The sequence below is a fragment of the Pezoporus flaviventris genome, unplaced genomic scaffold, assembly GCF_033815535.1.
Source record: "Pezoporus flaviventris isolate CSIRO_AGI_PZ_B2104156 unplaced genomic scaffold, CSIRO_AGI_Pfla_v1 ptg000002l, whole genome shotgun sequence".
NCBI classification, from domain to species: domain Eukaryota; kingdom Metazoa; phylum Chordata; class Aves; order Psittaciformes; family Psittacidae; genus Pezoporus; species Pezoporus flaviventris.
The window spans coordinates 43914046-43938722 of NW_026892550.1; the positions used below are offsets into that span (position 1 = coordinate 43914046).

At 42.8% G+C, this 24677-nt stretch overlaps 1 protein-coding gene across 2 annotated transcripts in view; it reads left to right on the forward strand.

Moving 5' to 3' along the window:
- GATB (glutamyl-tRNA amidotransferase subunit B) overlaps positions 1-24118 on the forward strand; it is a 44743-nt gene extending 20625 nt beyond the window's left edge. The window contains exons 6-13 of one of the 2 annotated variants that reach the window (XM_061477155.1): positions 2803-2916; positions 5879-5963; positions 6303-6347; positions 8350-8539; positions 14991-15124; positions 15493-15571; positions 21053-21187; positions 23636-24118. In XM_061477155.1, the coding sequence (XP_061333139.1) occupies positions 2803-2916; positions 5879-5963; positions 6303-6347; positions 8350-8539; positions 14991-15124; positions 15493-15571; positions 21053-21187; positions 23636-23764 (911 nt within the window). In that variant the 3' untranslated portion in view covers positions 23765-24118. The remainder of the gene's footprint in view (positions 1-2802; positions 2917-5878; positions 5964-6302; positions 6348-8349; positions 8540-14990; positions 15125-15492; positions 15572-21052; positions 21188-23635) is intronic. The other variant, XM_061477163.1, reaches the window with a different exon arrangement.
- Positions 24119-24677: the final 559 nt, after the last annotated feature.

Below are 24677 nucleotides of genomic sequence, written 5' to 3' on the forward strand. Positions count from 1 at the left end.
TCATCTTGTAAGTTGTGTCAGGTCTCAGCTAGTCATAGGGTGGTATAGGCAATAAACTTGTGCTGGTGTCATGGGTGAGATGGAGTAAATGACAGTGATTAGTGGACATGGGTGCTGGGGTTAATTTAAGAACCAACAAGACTGCAGCTTTTACCCTACTTGATCATTTCACACTTTATCTTTTCCTCCCCTGCAACATTATGTTCACTAGGTCTCAACTTGTACTACTACTAGGGAGATCACTGCTGGTCTGGGGAGATAGGCCAGAAAATTGTGTTCATGCTGTGCAGCAGGTTTGCAGATACCAGCATCAGGTGTTAGAGTCCAGTGTCACTAGGCATCTGCTGGCATTTGTCTCCACACATCTCTCAGATCTTTGGGATCCTTCCCTGCCTTCAAGATTGCTTTAGCCAAGATTGCTACTATCTTTCTGAGCCACTTCCTCTTGTGGGGAGCCCTGCTGTTGCCACCAGCTCTTTTCTCTGGAACCCTAAGGCCCCAGTTTTTGCAATAAGTGATGTGCAGAGGCACAGAATGTGATCAGCCTCCTAACATGTAACTCTGTCTCACATTCCTCTATTAATTGGAGGATTCAGGTCATACCCCTTCTGCTCAGTCCTAATGTTACCAAAATTTACAACCAGCCCATGATTACAGCTAATAAATAGTAGGCTTCTGCTTGAGAGTTTAAAAGAACAGCTTTGGGTATTAATCCCCTCCACACATACACCCAATTATCAGCTGCCTATTAATGTTTACAATGTAAACTGTATTTTTGCCTGTGACAGTTGGCCTCACTGTTCTGGCAACAAATTCAGTCCATAGTGAGAAACGAGTCAGAGTGGTCCATGTATCACCCGATAAATGGGATCCAGTAAATGTTCCTAGTGATGCAAATCTAATTTAATATGGGGGGAAATAATAATTGCTAGACATTATGTGTCTGCATCTTTTCTAATACTAGTGTTACACATGTCTAATGGGACACAGCTGTTAATATTAAGCAGCCAGTTTGCATGCTTCTTCAAAGGCCTTCATGGAGATGCAGACTCTCCTTTATTGCTATTCAATTTGGCCCTAAGATTGCCACTGGCATTGCACTATGATACCTTTTATCACAGTGAGATTTCTGACTTTAGGGGACAATTCCAGTTAAGGGAATATTTTTCCTCCAGTATAGTTGGCTTTTAAAAGTAATTGGAATTTTGTTTGGTTTGGTTTTGATTGGTTTTGTTTTTAAAGTGGTGGTTTTAAGGGCTTTCTACTGTAGTCTTCCCTCATCATACTTACTTTCTTTCAGATAAAGGTTTTACATTCTTACCTTAATTTGGCTTGTGTGTTCAGTGCCCAGTTTATCAGGTGGTATTTCATTACAGCTAACGGATGAAAAGATTATTTCATTGCAAAGTGAAAGAAGCTGGGCTTAAAGTGGGTTTAAAGGAAAAAAGCTTTTTTAAGAACATTTGGGGCCTGGCTTTCCTTTCTTATGCCTGATTAACTTTATTGTCTTGTCACACTGACACCTACATCCAAGTAGAAGCAGGTCATGTCTCAAAATGGAGCAAGGGCAGGACAAGTCTATTCCTTTTTTGGAACAAGTACTCATTTCACCCCAAAGAGAGAGCACATGCAAAACACTTCTCTTGAAAGAGATGTTGGGTTATTCCAGCACCTTTGTCCTTCATCTGCATGTTTGGCAAGACTCTATGAGAGGAAATTAGTGTGCTATCATCCAGCCTGCTTTTGCAAGTGTACCAAGACCCCTCTAGTCAATTTACATCTATTGATTGGGAAGGATTCTGAAGTTGTAGCCATCTTCACAGGTTTAGCTCTGAGCTATTTTGCGCTCTCTTTAATAGTGCTGCTGTATCTAAACAGGAAGTGGTTTGTTTCTTTTTATCTGTATTTGGAATAAAGTTAGAAAAGAGGGAGGCTACACGTTCACTGTGCAGTATGGGAAAAATAATGATTCTTTTTAATACAGCCTCTCCTGTTTGTTTATTTCTACTAGTTGATATACTGCGGCAAGCTTTTTCTTCTCAGAAGGGATGTCTTTAGAGGGACAAAACTGGGAAAGATACAATTACGAATTACTTCTGGTCGGGTTGTTAAAGATCTCCAAGGTTAGAGATTTCACATTAGTCCTTCTTGGACTAAAAGCGCAGGATGCTTTTATATAAAACTTTGTATTCAGTTTCAGGTTTTGGCAACCAGGGGAATTGGGGGTGGGGGTGGAATTGCAGTTTCTTGGAGGAGAGGGAGGAAATTACAAAAAAATCTGCTACTCACAGTTTGTCCCTGAGCTGTAAATTTCCAAGAACACCTTAGTAAATCTGTTCAACATAACTGTAGGTTCTTGTGTTCCATGCTAGGGCAATATGTACCCATCAAACTGTAATTCCAAAAGTGTGGGGGTTTGCTGTTTTTAGAGGAATGGAAGCTCACAATCCACCACTTGCTTGTGTAATTCTTCCTTTTATTTAAGAGCTGTTAATCAGAAGCTTTTTTCACTGTATGGCTTAGAGGATCTGTGCTGCACTGCACCATGCAGTTTTCTCTGAGAGGAATTATAAGCAGTAATTAAAACCAAAACATTATTGTAGGAAAATGTTGAATTATTAGAGGCAGTGGCTTGAGGTGGAATCACAAACAGAAAGCTCTGATGAGGTGGTTTGTACTCTTTTCTGCACATACAGAAGTTATTAATGCTCTGCACATAACATGCAGTTTATTAATGCATGCCAAGGTTTTTACTCTAGTTTACAGGTCAGGCTATTCTGTTGATAAAATTTCCTTTTACAGAGGGTCAGCTGAGAGTGGATGCCAATGTTTCTGTGCATCACCCTGGAGAGCCTTATGGAGTGAGGACTGAAGTGAAGAATATCAATAGCGTACGATTCCTGGCAAAAGCAGTAGGTAAATGATGGTTGCTTCGTTAAAAGAGTATTGTAGACACTTTATGTGGTCTCACATGAAATGTGTCAGCCTTAGAGTGCAGAAATTGGTCTCAAATGCCCTGACTAGCTTTGCCTGGGTGTCCCTTCCATGCACCCTGACTGTGAGTCCAGGAGTCTCATTTAAGCTCAGACTGAGGCCTTCAGACTTGATCTAAGCTATGTCAGCGTATGTGCCAGTTTTCAGCCCTGTCTCCCGGTAGACCTTTCTGTAGTCTTGTTCACAATGCTGTCTCTGGATTTACCTCCTTCTGCTTCTGACTGCACTCTGTGGATGCAGCCTAGACTCAGCTCATCCTCTCACCTTGACTGAGACTTTCAGTGAACTCTGTTAGTAGCACAAGCCCCTGCCCATGCTGTGTTCAGACTAGTGGGACTGCACCAGATAGCAACAGCTCTGCCTGTGCTGTGGTCACCCTCGGCTCCTGGCTTATCCCTCCTTGTGCAGCAGCCCTACTCTTGCTGCTTCCTGACAGAATAAATCTTAGTATGGGGTACTCTGGGGATAGCAGCCATATCAGTTTGCAGTTTTGTTACAGAGGTAACCCCCTGCCTGCAAAAAGAATAAAGCCGATGATTCAATACCTAATACGTTTATTATTGAAATATGTTAGCAGTAGCTTTCTGTCCTCCAGTGTAGAGGATTGCTTCCCACTGAGTATGGTAGGTGGTGTGTATGAAGTTCAGATGCAGATTGGGTATGAGCAAGAAGAGATGATTATTGCATCTGCAAAAGAAAACTCAACTGGGTGATTTGGAAGGTCACTAGGAATGTATTGCTTGGCTGCAGTGCCTGGGAGAAAATGTTTTCTATTTAAAGGGAATGAAAGAAGATGAGGAAAACTTGCAAAGAAGAAAACAGTTCTGGAGAGAGAGACAGTGACTGATAATTCTGCCTGTAACTACTGTGGTTGATTTCATTAAGTTTAAAACAACAAACTTATTCTGTTACTGCATAGCAGTGAAAAATGAAATACTGGAGTGTGCAAAAGCTAATAATGCAGTATTGGAGAAGGCTGAGGTTCTTACTGACTTCTTTGCCTCGGTCTTCACTCGCAAAGGCTCTGACCGCACCACCCAAGCCTTGGAAGGCAGACTCAGGGACTGTGAGAATGAAGACCTTGGTCCCACTGTAGGAGAGGATCTCCTTCAAGACCATCTTAAAAACCTGAACGTGCACAAGTCCATGGGACCTGATGAAATCCATCCGCAGGTACTGAAGGAGCGGGTGATTGAAGTTGCTAAGCCACTGTCCATCATATTTGAAAAATCATGGCAGTCAGGTGAAGTTCCTAATGACTGGAAAAAGGGAAATATAACCCCCATTTTCAAGAAGGGGAGAATGGATGACCCAGGGAATTACAGAGCAGTCAGTCTCACCTCTGTGCCTGGCAAAATCTTGGAGCAGATTCTCCTGAAAGGCATCCTAAGGCACATGAAAATCAACAAGGTGCTTGGTGACAGCCAGCATGGCTTCATGAAGGGGAAATCTGCCTGACCAATTTGGTGGCCTTCTATGATAGGGCTACAGAACTGATGGACAGGGGTAGAGCAGTTGACGTCATCTACCTGGACTTGTGCAAAGCTTTTGACACTGTCCCACGCAATATCCTTGTCTCTAAATTGGAGAGACATCAATTTGATGGATGAACCACTGTAGGAGAGGAACTGGCTGGATGGCTGCACGCAAAGAGTTGTGGTCAATGGCTCAATCACAGAATCACAGAATCCCAAGGGTTGGAAGGGACCTCAAAAGATCATCTAGTCCAACCCCCCTGCAAGAGCAGGGTAACCTAGAGTACATCATACAGGAACTTGTCCAGGCGGGCCTTGAATATCTCCAATGTAGGAGACTCCACAACCCCCCTGGGCAACCTGTTCCAGTGCTCTGTCACTCTTGATGTCCAGCTGGAGACCAGTAACGAGTGGTGTCCCTCAGGGATCGCTGTTGGGACTGGTCTTGTTTAACATCCTTGTGGGTGACATGGACAGTGGGATTGAGTGTGCCCTCAGCAGGTTTGCCGATGACACCAAGCTGTGTGGTTCGGTTGATACGCTGGAGGGAAGGAATGCCATCCAGAGGGACCTCGACACGTTTGTGAGGTGGACTGATGCCAACCTCATGAAGTTTAACCATGCCAAGTGCAAGGGCCTGCACCTGGGTTGGAGCAATCCCAGGCACAGCTACAGGTTGGGCAGAGAAGAGATTCAGAGCAGCCCTGCGGAGAAGGACTTGGGGGTGTTTGTCAATGAGAAAATGAACATGAGCCGGCTGCAGTGTGTGCTCTCTGTCCAGAAAGCCAACTGTATCCTGGGCTGCATCAAAAGGAGCATGACCAGCAAGTCGGAGGGGATCCTGCCCCTTTACTCTGCTCTGAGACCTCACCTGGAGTATTGTGTGCAGTTCTGGTGTCCTCAACATAAAAAGAACAAGTCCAGAGAAGGGCCACGAGGATGATCAGGGGACTGGAGCACCTCCCGTATGAAGACAGGCTGAGGAAGTTGGGGCTGTTCAGCCTGGAGAAGAGAAGGCTGCGTGGAGACCTCATAGCAGCCTTCCAGTGTCTGAAGGGGGGGCCTATAGGGGTGCTGGGGAGGGACTCTTCATTAGGGAGTGTAGTGATAGGACAAGGGGTAATGGGTTCAAACCTAAACAGGGGAAGTTAGGATTGGTTATAAGGAGGAAGTTTTTTACTGTGAGGGTGGTGAGGCACTGGAACGGGTTGCCCAGGGAAGCTGTGAATGCTCCATCCCTGGTGGTGTTCAAGGCCAGGCTGGACAAAGCCTTGGGTGAGATGGTTTAGTGTGAGGTGTCCCTGCCCATGGCAGGGGGGTTGGAACTAGATGATCTTAAGGTCCTTTCCAACCCTAACTATTCTATGATTCTATAATAAGCTTACTCCTTTTGCTTTTGTTTCTGTCAGACTATGAAATACAAAGGCAAATTGAAGAACTTGAAAATGGAGGAGCAATTCTGAATGAAACAAGAGCCTTTGATTCCAGGCTTGGGTGAGTTTTTAGTTTGAAGGAGCATCAGGAGTAGCAGCTTTAGAGTGCCCTGGATACCTAGTGACATGATCAGGCGAGGTAACATGGTATTGCTCAACTTCTCTAAAGGTAATGTTCACAAGCATAGTCTCCTCACAGATAGTAATATCTTCTTAAAGTTAAGACTTTTTCACAGCAGACTGTTATGTCAAGCAGGAAAATAACTGTCCTCTTACTTACACACATTCTTTGAAGTGCCTTTGAGAAGTTTTTCTGATCTTCATGAGGCAAGTTTTTGCCATAAAACTAGTTCTGTGGTGTACTTCTTACCACATCTTACTTGTTTTGGCTTTATTTTAGGTGCACTGTACCAATGAGAGACAAAGAAGGAAAACAGGATTACCGGTAATATTTGTATTTTGTCAAATGAAGTTAACATTTCAAGAACTGATAATTTAGGGGATCATTCCTTAAGTGTAGTCAGTGTAATGAGCACGCAAAGATGGCACAGTGAGTATATATTGGAAGTTTACTTTCCACTGGAAGGGGAAGAGACCTATCAAAACCAGTGCTAGTCTGAGCAGTTCAGATCTAGAACTGTGTCTCATCTCTGCTAAACCCATAGACCTTTCCCAAAACCTAAGTGTGTAGCTCAGAGTGGGTAAGTTGAAGGTTTACTCTGTGGCCAGTACAAGAGTATTCTTAAGAAAGCCTGACATAAAACGTAAGAATATTTGGAGTTAAGCATTGCTCCCTATTTAAGTAAATATCGAGGGAAATGGTTTTCAGATAGCAGGCCCTGCCTCTCAGTGCTTAAATTCTGTGATCACAGATCACAGTCACTCTTTGAAAATCCTAACTACTATTGAAGTGTGTCAGCATTCATAGGCAGGTTTCTACCTTAAGGTCTTTGTAGACCTAATGAAGATGTTAACCTTGCTAAGTACTTCTTGATTTCACCAATGTGAGGTGATAGCTATCAAACCATAAACAACCACCCAAGAAGGATTTAGCCAGAGGGTGAGGAGGCAAGGTTCTGCTGGGAACAAGTTGCTGGTGAAGTGTTGCAAAGTAGCAGCACAGCTGCTTAATGCCCTAACATGGGAGGCAGTCACAGTGGTGTCTGGAGGGGAAGAGTGACATAGTTCACTGCTCTGGGCACTCTTTCTCCTGCTCTGTACATGCCTGCCCCCTCTCATGCTTAGATTCATTTTAGTGCTGATCCTCCCAGTAGTTCCCTGGATGTTCATCCCAGAGACAGTCTTCCTGTTACTCCCGGAGTTCACTTCCCAGCTGGAGAATTATAGTTCTGGAGAACTTTCAGAGCCTCTCAGCTTTGCCATATCTGTGTTCCTGTTAAATCTACATATATTCTACCACTGATCTTACTAGAGCAGAGCAAGGATATGAAAGCATCCCACAAACTTAAAATCTACTTTTTAAATTACTGAATGTAGAAATGCAGCGGAAAAGTCAGTGATAATTTTGTGAATCCCTTATTATGGTAGGCGCTGGCATGAGGCTTATTTAACAAGACTTATTCAGACAAATACAAAAGAAGATTCATTAAAGCCTAGGCAAAACTTGGGAGTTTGAGATATTTCAAATAAAGACCAGAAAGGTTATTACTAGTACCAAGATTATTATCAGTATTAAACTGTGGGGGGTTTTGAGATTTTTTTTTTCCTGACTTAATGCTGCACATGATATTTTAAACTTAAGATCTATGTTTAAGCAGATTTGAAATAGAAATTATTATAGTTAATGTAGAGGGTGCCCCATGTCCTTTATTCTGATACTTTTGAACCCCTCATTTGATCATGTCAGAACAAGGTTTCTGCTTCAATCGCAGTTATCTGAGTGGTTTGAATTGGCCCCTTCTTTTTAAGGGAGCCTTTTGTTCTGTGGCAGCACCCTACTGAGCACAGTGACTTTGCTTTTAGCGCAGCATGGGATTTCATAAAGACTTTTGAAGTTAGTCTGAAAAAAGTTACAACCTGCCCAGTTCACTCCTGACCACTGGCTGTCAAATCTGGGTTTTTCCCTGCCAGTCCACTCCTGGTTTTGTTCAGATCCACAATTCATGGTTGATGGCAGTGGGAGTGAGTTGTTCCCATATCTATTCTTCCTGGGTTTATTGGCATTTTTTTAATTATTATTTTGGGTGCAGATTTTCCATCATCAGCTCTTCAATAATCAGTGGCAAATACTCGAAGAAAACAGACTTTTCAGAGGCTATTTTCTCACTACTTAACAGTGATACAGGAAGTCATGAATTTTTAATAGTTTGTTTAGTTGAAAAAGTAATACAACTTCCAGGTAATATAAACTTGTGATATACATTTTATTCCTTGTTGCTTAGCTTCTGACTGAAAATAACTATAATGGATGTTTTCATTTTTACTAGCTTCATGCCAGAGCCAAACCTTCCTCCATTGATTCTGTATGATACAAAATCTTTGCCAGCTAATATGAACCATCAGCAAGTGGTAAATATTGATTGGATTCATGAGAGACTTCCTGACCTCCCCAGTGTGAAGAGAGCAAAGCTTGTTGAACAGTATGGGATTCTTCCTGAACACAGCTTCACCTTATTGGTAGGTCTGTTGATCAAATGCTAAAAGAAGCCTAGAAACTTCAAAAGTTGTGTGGTTTTTGAAAAGATTAACAAATGTCATATAAACCAGCTGTCCGCTCTTATGGATGCTTTTATTTGGAGATACATTCAGTGTGTGATTTGTATCTTGAAGCTATATACATGAATAGTGTGGAAAAGAAACCATACACGGTGCACCTAGAAGTGTTTCTCATGCAAGATGCAGTCAAATAACTGTTATTTAATATTGATCTTGTCTGTCTGCACATGGATGCACCCATGTCTTGACTACAGCAAACATACAACTTCCTGCTGAAAAACCCTTGTCTGCAGGTGCCTGCTTCTCTTGTCTTTGGGTGTGGAGCAGAGCTGGGCACCTTGTCAGTATTTAACAAATTGGTAGATGTGTTTTCCTGACTACAGAAGCAAAACCCAGTGTTTCAGTCTTTCAGCTTCATGTGCCTGTTGATCTGGCTTACACACTGTTTTGAAAAAACACATACTTATCCTTAGGTAAATACACTGAGTGGCTGTACATCAACTTCAAGCTCACAATGCAGTTTACTGGGGATAGGTTCAGAAGAGGGGATGAAGAAAGCAAAGGACGTGGCAAATACAGATTTAAATAAGGAAGTGACAGCAAAATGTCATAACTTCCAAAATTATTCTAAAAGACTTTCAACTTCTTAAATACAAACTGGGTCATCTCTCTTTGCCAGTGGTAATTCTTGTGGGGAGTTTGGCATACTCACCCAAGATTAGACATTTCATATAGCCAGCTAAGCTAGAACAGTGTACTGCTTTGGTTACCTCTGTGATGAGAGGATGCAGGAGAAGGGCTTCTTTAGAGTAAGATTCAGAGTGGAACTGTAAGTACTTTTAGACTGCCTTCTGGAGGAGTTCCTTTCCTTTGACTATGAATGTGGGGAGAGCAGTGCACATAACTACATAATATCCCTCCTTTGTGTGTCTGTTATTTAATACAGTTGTACAGAAGCTGATTCTACAGAAAAAAAAAGATGATTCTTTCTTCTGAAGAAAGCTGTTAGGAAAACTACTTCTATGGTTTTGTGCTATTTTAGTGAGTTGCAGATATTTCAGTGTTTGGTGGGCAGGTGAGTCAGAAGTCTCTTGAAGTTGTGAGGCTGCAGAAATAGCATTGAGAGGTGTCAGTAGTTCTTATCGTTCTATTTCAAAATGTGATTTTGCAGCCAGTACTCCTGTCCATGCATGTGGGTTTTTTTCACACCAACATATGTCTCACATATGAAAATGAACAGAGCTCTGAAGGGTAGGTGAGTCCTGAACCTTTTTTTCTGACTTTTTTTCCTTCTTCTCCTGCTCTGTGGTGGGTTGACCCTGGCCAGCTGCTAAGCACCACAGTTGCTTGCTCATTTCCCTGCTGGTGGGATGAGGAAGAGAATAGGAAGAGCAAAAGCAAGAAGACTTGTAGTTTGAGATGAAGACACTTACATGAAGGAAAGAAGAAGGGAAGAACCTGAGAGATGTGAATGCCATCACTCACCGCCTTCCACAAGTAGAGTAGTGTGCAACCAGTCTCCTACCCATGACAGTGACTACTTCCCCCAAAATCCCCTTCATTTAGTTTTTCTGGTTGAGCAAGGCACTATATGGCATGGAATATACCCTTGGTCAGTTTGAGTTAGCTGTTGAGGTTGTGTCACCACCGCGCGTTGTGCCTACCTGCAGCCTACTCACTTGTGGTGTGCAGACTGGCAGAAAGAGAAAGTACTGCTCAGCAGCAGCCAAAGCACCAGTGTGTTGTCAGCGCTGCTTTAGTCACAAATCCAAAACACAGCACCCTCTTCAGAAAATGAGCTCCGTCCCAGCCAGACCTAGTACACCTACTCCTTTCACTTGGCATCAACACACTTCTTGGCCCATTTCAGTTTTGCTAGTATTGATGACTTCTGCTGCATCAGAAGAAGTTATCACCTACATCTATATATTTGCCTCATCAACTGCCCTTTCTTTCCAGCTGTTCTCTAAAATCCACTATTGCCTTTGCTTTTTCCTTTTAGCTTCTTTTTTTTTTTTTCCTTTTTGCGACACATAAGACAATTAATGAGCTCCAAGCTGAAATTTGGGATTCAGCTTGTAGTAGGGTAATGCATCCATTTGAATGCATGAAGTGAAAACATTCTTTATTGTGGGTCTTCTTTTATTGTGCATTAGAATGTCAGCATGTATACTTTACATAAAAGTTGCTTGCTTGTTCACTGGGAGACTACTTAACCTTAATTCATCTGAAAACGGTATGTCTGTTGCTGTGTTAAGCTTACAGCAGAAGTTGCAGGAGATTGCTGATAGGGCCAGATGCACAAATCTAATGAGTTTTCTTTCAGGTTAGAGCGCCCAGGAGTTCTCATTAAATAAATGGCAGTGATAGAGGGACAACTCTTAAAATATAAAATCTCTGTGCTGTGCCAGCTTGTTAGAGAAAGGATTACACGTCGAAGTCGTAATGAAACAATACCATACTTCAGCATGCAGGTTAGTTTTTGAGCTTGCTTCAGAGATTTGTTCTTGTATAGTAGCTGCCTATTGGTACTGCAGTACTGAGAATCTGAGACCTCCTGCTTTGCAGTACAGAATGTACTGAAATAGGAGGGGAGCATTACCTATTTGTATCTTCATGGCTGAAATTTCTTAAGTGTAAACTGGTATTTTTTTGACAGTTTTATATAAATTGTGAAAATAAAGCTTCTGGTTCTGATTTCTTATTTGTAAAGAAACAGTTCTTTGAGCTGTGCAGTCTACAGAGTATTTGAGTACTCTATTTCTGCATGCAATTCCTACTTTGCTGTGTAAACTGGTAGGCTGGAAAATACTTCAGTCAAGAAGGATCTTGGACAACGTTGCCAGTGATGATATTATAATATTTTTTCTTGCTTCCTATTGAGTCAAAAAATGAGATGCACTGGTATAGACATGAATGTCTTATGTTTTGTTTTCAGAGAGCATGCTGAGGGCTGGGGAGGTCTGACCAAAAAATAGATCGATTATCACAGTAAAACATTGGAAAAACTCAGTCTGATTTGAATCTGAATTCCTTTCTCCTTTGAATTCCAGGCCTTCCAATGCATTTACTGTTCCTCTGCTTACTTAGAAAGTGGCCATTTCACTTAGGCTTTGGCTTCCTGCTGTGGTGGAACAGTTACGTTGGTGAATCCTTTGAACCGTCAAAAGTGGGATGCTGTAGAAGCTGGTTTTGACCATTTTGTTTATGACACGCTGTCCTTGTACATGTTGGCGTGCAGGTGAATTTAAGCTTATTTTTAGAATTTAATGAACTTACAAGAACCTGTAGGAAAAAGTTTGGTTTCTCTGCTTGTCTGCTTTATTAGGCTAGATTTTCTGGGTTTTTTTCCCCAACAATCTCTCACATTTTTGCAGCAGTTATCTCACAGTTGGTTATTGTGGGAACTGTGATGGTGAAAATGGGACTAAGAAAGCAGAAAAAGACATTTTATTTGTGAACATCGATGTAGTTTTCTTCTTCAAGTTCTTTGGGAAACATTATTGGTGTTTAAAAGCATAAGCTTGCATTGCAGATCCAGTGCCCCTAAAGATTGTACCTGTGGTATTCCATAAAATTATGTATTGCTTTAAACTTGTTTAAAAAAAAACATCTGAAATCACTCCTTCAGCAGTTTTTTGACATTTCAGGACTATTAAATGATCATTTTAAACCATATCTAAAAAAAGAAATTTGAATCTCGTTGAAATATTGGTATGTCAGGTTTCATGCCAGTGAGACTCTCATCAAGAAAGTTACAGCCTATTTGGTGTGTAATGAGGGCACCAAGTGGGCCTGGATCACAAACACAGACCTGCGATTCCAGATTTCTGGTTTTCCTGCTCTGAAGATTAAAATACATTATTCAGAACTAGGGAGAACAATCAAGTTTAGCATTCCTGTAAAGCAGCATGTTGGAGCGTGCAGTGGTTTACAGTTCAGATCTGTAACAAGGGATGGGGGGAGTTGGTGGGTGGAGTCAATTTGGCATGAAGGAAGTTGACCAAAACACAGAACAAACTAAACTCAAGTTTGAGTAGTGCAGTGTGTAGAAATGGAAGATAATGAAGTTATGCCTATGTTTTTTTCCTACTATGACAAGAAAAATAAGAAAAATGTTTCATTTCTGTCAGTCATTTTGGTGTTTTGATATTCTGCCTCACGCATTTCAGTCAAGCACTGGGTTTTCCTACTGTTTGGCTACAGAAAATGACAGTCCCTTTAAAAAACCTAAAATACAAAGGAATTTTGAGGAGTATGATTTTATATGCCCAAGTAGTGAGTATGGGGTTCAGTACCTGGTAGCATGTGTAAGTCTGAGTATTTCTGGGCTTTTTTGCTCTTGCTGCCTGGAAATCATGTGATTAAAATGTTAATGCTGAGTATGTTGTCTTTGACTTGGAAAGGTCTTGCAGCAGGGTCAGAGCCATAGCTCCAGCCAGGCTGATGATATCCAGAGGTCTTCATGTGCCCACTGCTAGAGATAAGCTCTCTAGCCTACACATGATGATACTGTGGACATGCTGCGCTGGAGTTGCGTAGCCTGTGTTCAGCCATGTGGCAGCTAACTGCAGACCTTGGTTTTGTGTGCATTTCAATGTTGTAGCAAGACCTACTTCGTGTGGAGTGTTTGTAAAACCTTCTGCAGCACGTGTAAAGAAACCAACATTTATATTTGCTCATTTTCCTACATAAATTAGACAGGTGGTTTTGTGGAAGGGAACCCACTGTTTAAATAATCATTGTGTGTTTGCGCTATTGAATCCTGAGGTGAATTAGAAAGAGTACAGTGCTTAGGAATGCATCATTTTAGCTATTCCACTTAACACACACAGAGTTTTTAATCAAGTTCCCTGTACTTTGGTACAGTATCTGGCTTTTTTTGAGCCACGTTTGTTGCTCTAGTCTATTTAGCCTTAATTTCACAATCAGATTTCACATAATTTGATTACAATGTAACTGCTAGTTAAATTTATAAGAACACTGGAAAAAGAAGGGAATTGTGTCTGTGCATATTAGATGGATAAGGAGGAGGTAAAATATTTACAAGGTTTACCTTGGTGCACAAAAGACCTCAGTGGCTTTCCTAGGATGAGAACTTGGTTTCTTTGCTGATGGTCTCAATGTAAAGGGGAAGGGTCTGATTTCTGTCACACCAGCTTTACTTTACATGTCAGCCATTACTCTTAAGTACATCTTGTTTTGTTTCACAGAACAGAGGACAGTAGTCTGCAGTCTTCTCAAAAGCCATACGTCATCACAGTGTGCTGTCTAGAGGTGTTGGAAGTTTGTGTTGTGAAAGTTCTGAGGAGGAAAGTCTAAAACTCTGTGTTGCAATGGTGATAAATTGCCTTTGAAACCCAAGGCAAATTAGACTGTTTTGGTAGTGAGGTGTTTGAGGGGAAAAGTCAGGCTTTGGTATAGCGTGTACCTAAACTCTTTTTTGCTCAGAATTGTTCAGAGATCTGCCTGCAGTCAGTATGTGCTTGGGAGCAGCTTTTTGCTGCGATGACAGTATACTTAGAATAGCTCCTTGGCTGTCTCTGAACTGTTACCTCTCAACTTCTGAGAGCTGGCTTGTCCCCCTGTGTTTTTATGCCACGCGCTGCAGAAGTTCAGTGGTATGCTGGATTTGGATTCCTCCTTGAAAAGGTAGGAGGTGCCACTTACTGTCTCTTCAACCTTTGGTAGACCTGATGAGTTCTGTGCTACAGTTAGAGATCCATCCCTGCCTTGATGACAAACACCACAGCATTCAACAGACTGTGCAGTATCTGTTCTTCTAAAAACACTCTATTTCACTTAGGCTATAAATTGAATCCCCTACTGTCATATCTTCTGAGCATTTAGGGTGCTGTGGGAAAGCCTACATAGCTTCTCTGGAGGAAAAAAAACTTGAACTCTGCTTCTTATGTTATGACCTTTCCGTATCATTGAAGGGTGAATGCAAGCTAAACGTATTCCTTCAATCCAAAATAAATAGAAGTGATTGCAAGACTGAGTGAAATATCTGTAGACGGTTTCAGGAAGTCTCTTCTTGGTAAAACGTAGCGTGTCAGCCTGTTAGATTGGCAGCATTATATTTGCTAGCATTATACTTACTGAAAACACATGAGAAGATGAGAAAGCTTCTCCCAAGGTGCTAATTTTAGGGAGGAGTTAAGAGGAAGATCACTTTTATTGGAAGCACCATTGAAACAGGCAGGCGGGCAGGTAAGCTGTATGTACCTGTTCTAGGCATAACACAATTTATTTGCTGTTACACTAATAAAATTCCTCCAAAGTCTTGTGACTCTGCAGTGCATTCACAAAACCAAGTTTACTTTAGGATTGAGTATTTATACTCCAAATGTATAGTTAATGATGTTTGCACTCTGGTAACTTTTTGCTGCATTTATCTTTCCTTAAACAGAATGAAGATGGATTAACAGAATTCTTTGAAGATGTGGTAAAACATACCCAAATGAAGCCAAAGAAAGTGCTCGGCTGGATTCTAAATGACATGCTCAGTTATTTGAACCAACATTCCCTTACAGTAAAGGAAAGGTCAGGCTTCTTGATTACTACAGCTGTGAAACAAAAGTCATCCTTTCCTCATATGTCATGGATAGCATAGTGTCACTCCGTTGCTCACTTGTACTTTAGTTACCTATAAGTTCATTGTGCTAGGCACAGTGCTGTATAGGTCTTGACACTGTCACACTGAATGAACTTAACCAACTATCTTGCAGAGAAGAGGACCATGTAGTTAAGAGCAGTAATCAGTCTTCCTTCTTTGGAATATGGCAATGGTAAGGTATAGTCAGGCTATAATATCCTAAAGCTGGGTAGAGTGTGTCTAGTAGCTTGTCATGCTAAACTGTGTTATCTTTAGCCTTACCCTATGAAGTAACTTCTGTCCCCTTCTTCCCTAGCCCAGTCAGTTCTTCTATCCTGGCTGACCTTCTGAACCTTCTAGAAAAAAAGCAAATTTCTTCTTCAGCAGCCAAGCAAGTAAGTACCTTCCCGATTTTACTGTACCTTGAATCTGTTGGTGCTTACTCCATTCATGTAGCAATCTTGTGATCAGTGTGTGCCAGTACATCAGTTGCTTTTAAAGGAAATCTTTTGAGTGTTGATGAAGGGTAAATTTTATATGTATACTATATAGATGGAAATGCCTCGTGTATATAATCTTACAGGTACGTCTGCATATTCAGCGTTAGAAGGAGGTGCAAACCAAATTGTAGATCTAAGCAATGTAAACTAAGGACAGCTAAGTAATCTTGCTCCTGAACAGACTGGACACTGGATCTCAGTTTCACAGTTCGAGTCAGTTAAGCTGAGACTGTCAGTTACTAGGTACTAAGGGGAGAGTAAGGTCTATGTTCCTAAGCATTAGCATGTGGAAAAGGCTAGAGCATAGTCACAGAAAGAGTTCTGCTATTGATGTACCCTTGAGTCAGAAGTGGAGAGGTCTGGCCTTTCTTTTATTGCTGCTTCTTTGAGCAAGGGCTGTCATGGACCTCTCAAGCAAGTATGAATGGGAAAGCTAGTTTCTCCATCCTTTAAAATGCCATCCTCCTTAGGACAGTCTGAAAAAGCAGCTTGATGATTTGTATCTAAAATTGTGAACTGCTTATGATGGGTATGGTGACTGCTGTGCCTACAAACAAAATCTGGAGGGGTTTTGTGATAGGAAGTAATCTGTCATTCACCTTCAGTTGTTGCCAGCTCATTTATGTGGAATGCATTGTCTTTTCAAATGAATTAGTATCCTGTAGATGAATATATGAGGTGAGTGTTTCTTCTCAGGTGTTTATCAGTGAAAATTTTCATGAAGATACTTAACTTCCCTTGTCTGCTTTCAGACATTTAACACTGGAATACACAGGGCAGGTTTCCATCTTTTTAGCTCATACTGGTTTAATCAAAGAACAACTTGATAGCATTGAAGTCGGTTCAGGCTTTTAGTATGAATATAAACCGAGTGTAACTGTTGCAAATGTCCCTCTTTGCCCTACTTGGAGACATTTGAACTCCTTGGTTTGTTGTTTTCTTTTTAGGAGATGCTTGTGGTTCCTACTGAGGTTGGTCTTGTTGGTCTGCTTCTGTGAACAGCCAGCTGCATATGACAGGTGTCATAAATAAGGATTTAAGTGCCTGACTTCAGACATGTGCATTTGGAAATTTTGGAAAAGTAAAAGCTTCAAAAAGGAGATAAAGTATTAATAGGAAAAGCATTGGCATGCAGAGCACTTCTGTGCCTGCGGGGTGATGGCACACCCATCAGTTTGGTGTCTCCATTTGAAAGAGAAGCTTCAGAACTCCAGCCTCTTAACTCTGGGCTTCCTTGTGAAGGTAGAGACAGGGACTAATGCTTTTCTATGGGAGTTTTTTGCCTTGTAATATATTTGTGTGCCAGCACTTCTGACAGGTTATGAAGCGTCAGGAATTTCAGAGATGCTTTTCTTGTTTAATTACCAAATCCTTGCAACGAGCACATTGTGCTCAGTGTTCTGAAGTCGGACACAGAAATAACAATACTGTTAGCCATCACTGAGTGATCCCATCAAACTGCAGAAACCTTGCCACATTTAGAAAAGTATTTTGGTTGCCTGGATGTCAGAAGAATAACAAATGTTTATAACAATTCTCAGCAGTAGGCAGAGATAGGGGATGGCCTGAGGGCAGAGAGGGCTATATATACACGCCGGCAGATGAACTGCAGCACTTGGGGTGGGGGGGAACAAACTGCAGTGGTAGGGACAGATCCAATGAGAAAAGATGGAAGGGTTCTATGGGGTGAGTGCATAGACATGCAGACACATACATGCTCACTGCAGGAAGCTATTAACAGTTTAAATTTTTTAAGAGGTTTTGTGTTCTGTCTCTGCTGTATAAGGCAGCAAAACACAGGCAGATGAAAGCTGTGAACACTGATTATAGACACAGAAACACAGAACATTGTTATGGTAGGATGCATATGTCAAGGAAAGGGCACTGTGTGCTTAGATAATTACCACTTAGGTAATTACAGAGCTCACGCCCAACTTGCCATCAAATATAGCATCCTACTCCAGAGGTCTCCGAAGCAGCTCTAGACTGGCATGCCTGTGCAGGGGGGAACAGCTTCAGCTCTGCCTGTGCGCAGGGTGGTGGAGTGATTGCGTCCTGGGTTCAGGGACTTGCATAGGTGTTCTGAAGTTCACAGTGGGAGGTGCCCGTGCTGCTCACCAGGGCTGAAACCAGTCTGTTGTGGTGGGGACCATGCCCAAGATAGGGCCCTAGTCCTGGTTTGCAGGGCTGGCAGTGGGTACGTTACTGGTATAAGGGGCCCGCCTTTGAGTTATGGAGCTGTGGGAGGAGGCTGGGTCCTGCAGCAGAGAAGCAGGACCCTGCTGCTGAGAGACATGATGAAACTACTCCATTTGGACACCCTTGTGTGTTCTCTGGGGACCTGTAGCAAGGTACGGAGCAGAGAAGACCACAGGTCTTGTTTACTTCTGCAGTTGCATAGGTCACACACGTAGGAGTAACTTCAGCAGACCCTTGGAACGCCTACTTTAAAGTAGAGAATAGGGAAATGAGTACAGTACACAAACCTAAACAGAACCATCTGCTTTGACAATTACGGCTCCACCATCTGGAGGACTGAACCCAGCCTGCCCCTCACTTTTGTTAGAGGCTGAGGGACAACTGCCAGACGTTGAGATTTCCATCCTGGAAATGAGAGATGCCCCCAGGACTGACTCAAGTGGTACTGCCTGCTGCTTCCCTCCCACCCTTGGCAGCAAATCACTGCAGATAGGGTTTCCAGTTGGAGCGTTCTCAGGAACAGCAGTCAGCTGGCACATTCACCGGTTGCAAAATGTTTGATATGATGCCCGTGGCAGCCAGACGTGTAAGTCCTGATTAATTCATCTTGACCAGTGGTTTGCTTGCTATGCCTGTGTATGTAGAGACTGCAGAACATCATTAAACTCTAATCATGCTCAGGTAGGAATCAATAGTAGAAACTACTGAGATTTCAGTAATGGAAATGAGGCCTGAGATTCTCGTTTTGGCTCTGGAGACTTCATCATTTGCTCCTCCTGTTCTGGTGCAGGCAGTTTGTGTAAATGACTTGAAATAGTTTTTTAAACTGCTTTCTTTAGATTCATACTCCGTGCCAGGTGGAAAAACACATTTTTAAAAGTGCATCTTTGACAGGTCTTGGCCACATCTCTTTCTGCTTTCCTACGCACCTGTAAACAAACAAGGGCCTTGATAACATTGTTGCTCTACTAGCAAGTGAAGATGCTTGTTACCAAATTGAAAAGTACACACAATGCAGATGTCAAAGGGCAAATCTGGTGCCTTCAAGGTTTCTAATGGGCCAGCTTTTCTCCATGCCAAGAGATGTTTGGCATAGGAATAGCAGGGAATCAGAGCTGGATCTCTGGCTGTCAAGCTGTCCTGCCCCTGATCTAAGTCAGCCTGATGTACGAGTTGCTCCAGGGTAACTGCCATGGTTGGCTGTGTAGATTTTGTTGCCGATTTTCCCCTCCTGCAACCCATGGCATCCTGCCTGAATACATATCCATCCTAAAAATCCCATCTGCCTTTTCCCAGGAGAGTGCTATGGCTTATTCATTGTCCAGCCCCTGATTTGTGCAACATTTCAGAGTCTCCAGGGCATTTTGCTATGGGCTGTGCTGTGCAAAGAGGACGGGGCTCCTTCTGAGGGGTGATGTGCTGTCCCTGTGCCTTGGGAGGCCTTGAGGACAGAACACTTCCTGTTAGGTCCCTCAGGGAAGGAACAGAGGGGGCTGCCTGGGGCAGCAATGAAGTGTAATGAGAATAACCAGCCTGCAGAAAGGCTGAATCTCTGTTGGATGTATTTCTTTCTACAAGTATTCCAGGTAGTGCTGGCATGATGGCTTTTAAGTACTGCATTAGAAGGAAGATCCAGTAGAAAAGACATCATATACTGCACTGATTTATTTAGACAGAAACACCTGAAAGCTTTACTTATAGCAGGTATAACTCTGGCTGCTTATCAGTAAATTTAATATTGTGATGCTCCTTTAACCCTCCTAGGGAAAAAACAAGATGTAGCTGCCACAGTACAGCTGCGTCTCAGTGCTCGCTCTCAAGGGCTCCAGCAGAGTGATAAGATCCCATTAAAAGCTTTGGGGTGCTGCTGGCACACAGATCTCCTCTTGGAGGAATTGTGTCAATGCATGGTTCTTAAATACCTGTTGTGGCTATGAAATTCTTTAACTGAAGGTCTTTTGTACCAGAAAATTTGCCATGCTGAAGAAGATTGCTGAGATACCTAAGACAAGCCAAGATGCCATAGAATTGTAGAATAGTTAAGGTTGGAAAGGACCGTAAGATCGTCTAGTTCCAACCCCCCTGCCCTACCATCCCACATGCTTCATTTTCTCTAAGCTGTCTTGCTGCCCTGCTAATGGTTTAACATGCAGTTTGAATGCCCCTTCTTGTCTCCCATCCCAGGCTTCTCTTCCTCCTACAGTGAGTATTTAATGCTGAAATTTTGCCATGACATCCATTTCCATATTGGTATCCAAGCAGTGGCCCAAACATAAAATTACATCTTCAGCTCAGGATGGAGCACAAGCAGCTGCTTTAATAAGGGTTTTCTTTCTCTCCTCCCACAGCTCTGAAATAAGAGCAAAGTGAATACAGAGAATGACTGCCCAAGGAAATTGTTTTTTTATAAATGTTCTCTTCTTTCCAGTTTATTCCAGGGAGATAGCCCTGCTGCAGCATAGGCAAACAACTAGCATTCACAGGTGATTATTCCAGAGGCCTGGGTTCGCCCAGCCATCCAGTACTTGGAGGTGATGCATAGGTGGGCTGGAGCTGCTGCATTCATTCTGCTCAGCGCTATTTTTCTTCTGTTTTGTCACACATACCTTCATTACAGCTTGCTGATGAGAACTGGTAATGGGGTGAGTTACCTGGGACTGGACTTGGTACAATAGTTAGCTAATGGTCAGTTCCTGGGCAGAGACATTGCTCATGAAAATGCATTTGCTTAGTGCTCTCAGGCAGTTCTTGTGAATCATGTGAGATCAGCATGAGTACTGCCAGAGGAGCAGCCCTGCAGTCGATGACAGTCCTGCCATCCGTGGTGACCCCCTCTCCCAGTGAGGAGTGCTCAGGAAACATCTGTGAGGAGGCAGGGTACAGGCACTGGGTGGTAGCAGGCAGTCCCCGGTGCTGTGGTAGGCTGCAGAGCACCGTCTGCAAACCATTAACCTGTGCTCATGCAGTAAGTGAAAATGTTTTGTCTTATCTCAGGGAGCAGAAAAGGAGGGAGAGTGCAAGAGCCATTTCAGCAAGGACTAAATCTTGGGTTTGTTCAAATTTAGACAATCTGCTGTTGCTTTAAATAAAACCTGGCTTCTTGGATCAGTAACTGAAATACTGCATATAAACAACCTTGCTAAGACACTGACCTCTGCTACACACTGTGGCTTTCAGGTGCTTGTGGAATTGTGGAAAGGAAAAGGGAAGACTCCTCTTGAAATTGTTAAAGAAAAGAAACTTGAACTGATACAGGATCAAGAAGCACTTGAACAGATCTGCCAGGCTGTGATTGATGGACAAGAAGATGAGGTGATTATGATGGTGGAGGGAAGCTTGTACTCTACAGCAGTATGTGGCATTAAAAAGGGGGTTAAAATGGGGTCTTTTTTTTCCCACTGTTGATTGGCATTTGAGCTGTAGAGCCAGTATCGGAGCAGTAAAGCTGCTGCTGCTGAGCGATTATCAGCCTTTTCTTCTCCTTTCTTGGTAAAATCCAAGTGTTTTTTTAGAAATGGAAGCTTGCACAAAATGATCAGCAGAAGAAATTACCAGTCTGGCTAATGCGCTAAGTCATTCTGAGACACCATGAAAACTTAATGCAAAACTGTAGGGCCCTGTCCCTCTGCAGCTGTACCACCATTAACCTGACCTGTTACCTGGCCACCTCACTCTGATTTTTACGTCATCCTTTGTGATATTAGGACAACACAGTTACAAAGCTGGAGATTGAAGCTACCTGCCAGCAAGAAATATATTAGCTATGGAATTAGAGGCTGTACCAGAGCTGGCAAGGCAAAAATTTTTCTTGCATCTGTCTCTTCCCCACGTCCCCGTCTCCCTTCACTGCCAAAGAGAAGAGTCCAGCTGGCTCTCAGTGTGGGGTGGCAAGGAGCCGGACCCTGTGGCAGCGGTGGCTCCAGAGCTGCTTCCCTTCTGCTCTGCAAAAGGGAAGATGAGGGTTTGGCTCTTCCCCATCTCCTTGGAAGGACACGCAGCAGCCTGCTTCGCTTATCAGTCTAACAAAGTCTGAGCTGGGAAAAAGGGAAAACAAACTTGTTTATTGTGAAGGGGAGGAGCAGGAAGGGATCCTGACAAGAGTCTAAAATCCATCTTATAAAAAGCAAAATGAAAACGAGTACTTACATGTTCTCTGGAGTGCAAATGTAAAAGCAGAAGTGAATAGCTTCCTTTTAATATAAACATTGTCTGGCTACATTTGCCATTTGGAAAAAAAACCATTAGCATCTTTTGAGAACAATACCACCCACCCCAGATCTCACTGGGGGATGCTAACAGCTCTGCAAGAGCTTTTGATAAAGAAAATGAGCCTGCAGTAGGTCGGTGTGACCTCCATCAGGCTGACTCATTTGCAGAGCCTGATAAAAGTGCTGCTGTGTTCTCAGCCTGGATAGAAAGAACATTGGAACGGATTGGGAAGTACAGAAGCTGAAGGTCCATAACTGCACTCCCATTTCAATAATAATGCTTTCTCCAAGAATGTTAATTCCTCTCTGTTTTCCCCTGTTTTTGTCAAACTGAATGCAAGTAGGATGGCCTTGCTTTCCGAACTTTCTCCAGGTGATTCTTTCACCAAGGCAAAAGCTGCCTTGAAGGCCTGTACTACACTGCTTCAAATTGCTGCAAGAGCTCGCCTTACAAAATAGCGTTAGCTCCATACTTGGGGGAGACAAGGGGGGGAAGGGAACTACACTGTTTTTCTAGCAACTTTCTTTAAAATAAGCTAACTTACAAAGAATTGCTCAAGCCACCACCGGGCACCTCATGAAAATGCAGCACCTGGATTGTGCTGCCCTTTGTCCCACACAGGTAATCTCTCATAGCTCGGGAGTGACAAGTCCTTCTCACTCTGTGACACTACAGAAAAGATTTTAGTCTGCCAATAATTTGTATACTATGACTAGCAGCAATATTTGCATTTGTGCTTGGGGTTGGCACAGTTGGTGGTTCATATGTTCACAATCCTTCCCTTAGTATCTGTAAATATGACCTCCTGTTGGACTGAAGCTATCACGTTTTGCCCAGTAATTGACAACACAGAGAATGCTTTCCCTGCCACAAGGCCAGGTGCATGTCTTTCAGCAGTAGCATCTCCTTTAGGAATGCCCAGAAAGCTGAAATTTCCAGTGTTTTTTTTTCACTGTCCTTACTTAGCTTTTAAACATGGCCATTGCTATTTTGTAGGTGATTGTGCATCAAACACTAGCTGTCTGCTAGGAGGTCATATTTCTGATCGCTTAATTAATTGCTGTGTTTGAAAGGATTCCTTGCTTAAAGGAAGTAACTTGCTGTTACAGAAACACCTACGTTTGTGCTTGAAGGACCTCACATTATCAAACAGAGTAAGATTTGATGCAAATTACTTGTTACAACTGAGCATGATATTGAGTGAAAAGCTAGATCCTATTAGCAAGAGAAGCCCATCTCGTTTTTCTGGCTCTCTTCCAGGAAACAGCTGTCCAAGTTGCAGGCACTGTTAAAATCCAAAAGTGTTTTCTGACTTTTTCAATAAGAGGAGATCTTTCTATTAGTCATAAGGCCCTGCTGCTCTGCAGAGACTTGCTGCTGTCTCATGGGAGCAGAGCAGGAGCTGATTGCAAAGCTGAAGGCAGTTTTTATAAATAACACCTTAGCCCAAAATACAGTATTTACCACCATGGTCCAAGGGACAAGAACAGTCATACCTTGGCTGCTTTTTCTGTAACAGTGTTGTCTGTCTTTGTTTTTTTTTCTTTAAAGGTTATGGCAATCAAGGCAGGAAATCACAAAGTTCTGAACAAGTTAATCGGCCTGGTACAAAGGAAAACCCAAGGACGATCCAATCCTGTTCTGGTGAAGCAACTGTTAGAGAAGAAGCTGTTAGGGTAGCCACAAGAGGGAAAACCCATACCAGCATATACACAAGACATGCACTTCATTCTATCTGGTTCACTGCAAATGAACTTCCATGCCTCCTCTCGTAGCATCAGGATTGCTGCTTATACTTCAAGTAGCGCTGTGGCCTGGCCTGGCCCAGCCTTCCCTGGGTGCAGCAGCCAAAGGCAGATGAGAAAGAGAACAACAGGAAGCGATACAGTCATTTTCATCTCCCTAGCATCAGTGTGGCCTTCAGAGATGCGATTTCCTCACAGCCATGGGAAACAAGTTCCCAAAGTGCCCATGAGTATGCAGGGAGCTGCAGCTGTATTGGTTAGTTTTGTAGTAAGTCAAGTGTCAACTTGGCTTTCCTAGCTGCCTTTTTGGGAGGAGGGAAATTCATCCATCTGGAATGCAAAATCCGGTGGTGCACACTGTTAGTGTGAGCACAGAGGTGATGATTAAAAACCACAGCAGTAATTAAGATCATGTGTGTCTCTGTGCATAGCAGAAGGGTAAGTATGTCCACTGTTGTCATTCTTCCTGGTTTCTGAGGGATGGGGAAAGAATGAAGTCACTTGGTGCTTCAGTGCCCAAGGCTTGTGCCACAAACAGATGCAAGTGCTTACGTCTAAGACTTAGTGTCAGTTCGTTTGCTCACCTTCACCTTGTGATGTACTCAAACATCTGCTTTGCCTACTCACAGCAATTTCAGTTCTGAAGAGGGCTGAATTATGTGTGCCTGAGACCTTCTGAGGTTCCCATTCTATTTTGGCCTGTCAGGTTCAGCATAGCAGATGTGCTCCTGCCAGTTCGATTTTTTCCTCTGCTGGCGAGACTTGACCCTGTGCTACAAACACACCAAGCCCAGAGCTGCTCCCTTCTCTGGCACGTGGCTTTCTGCTCTCACCTGGAACTGCAGCAC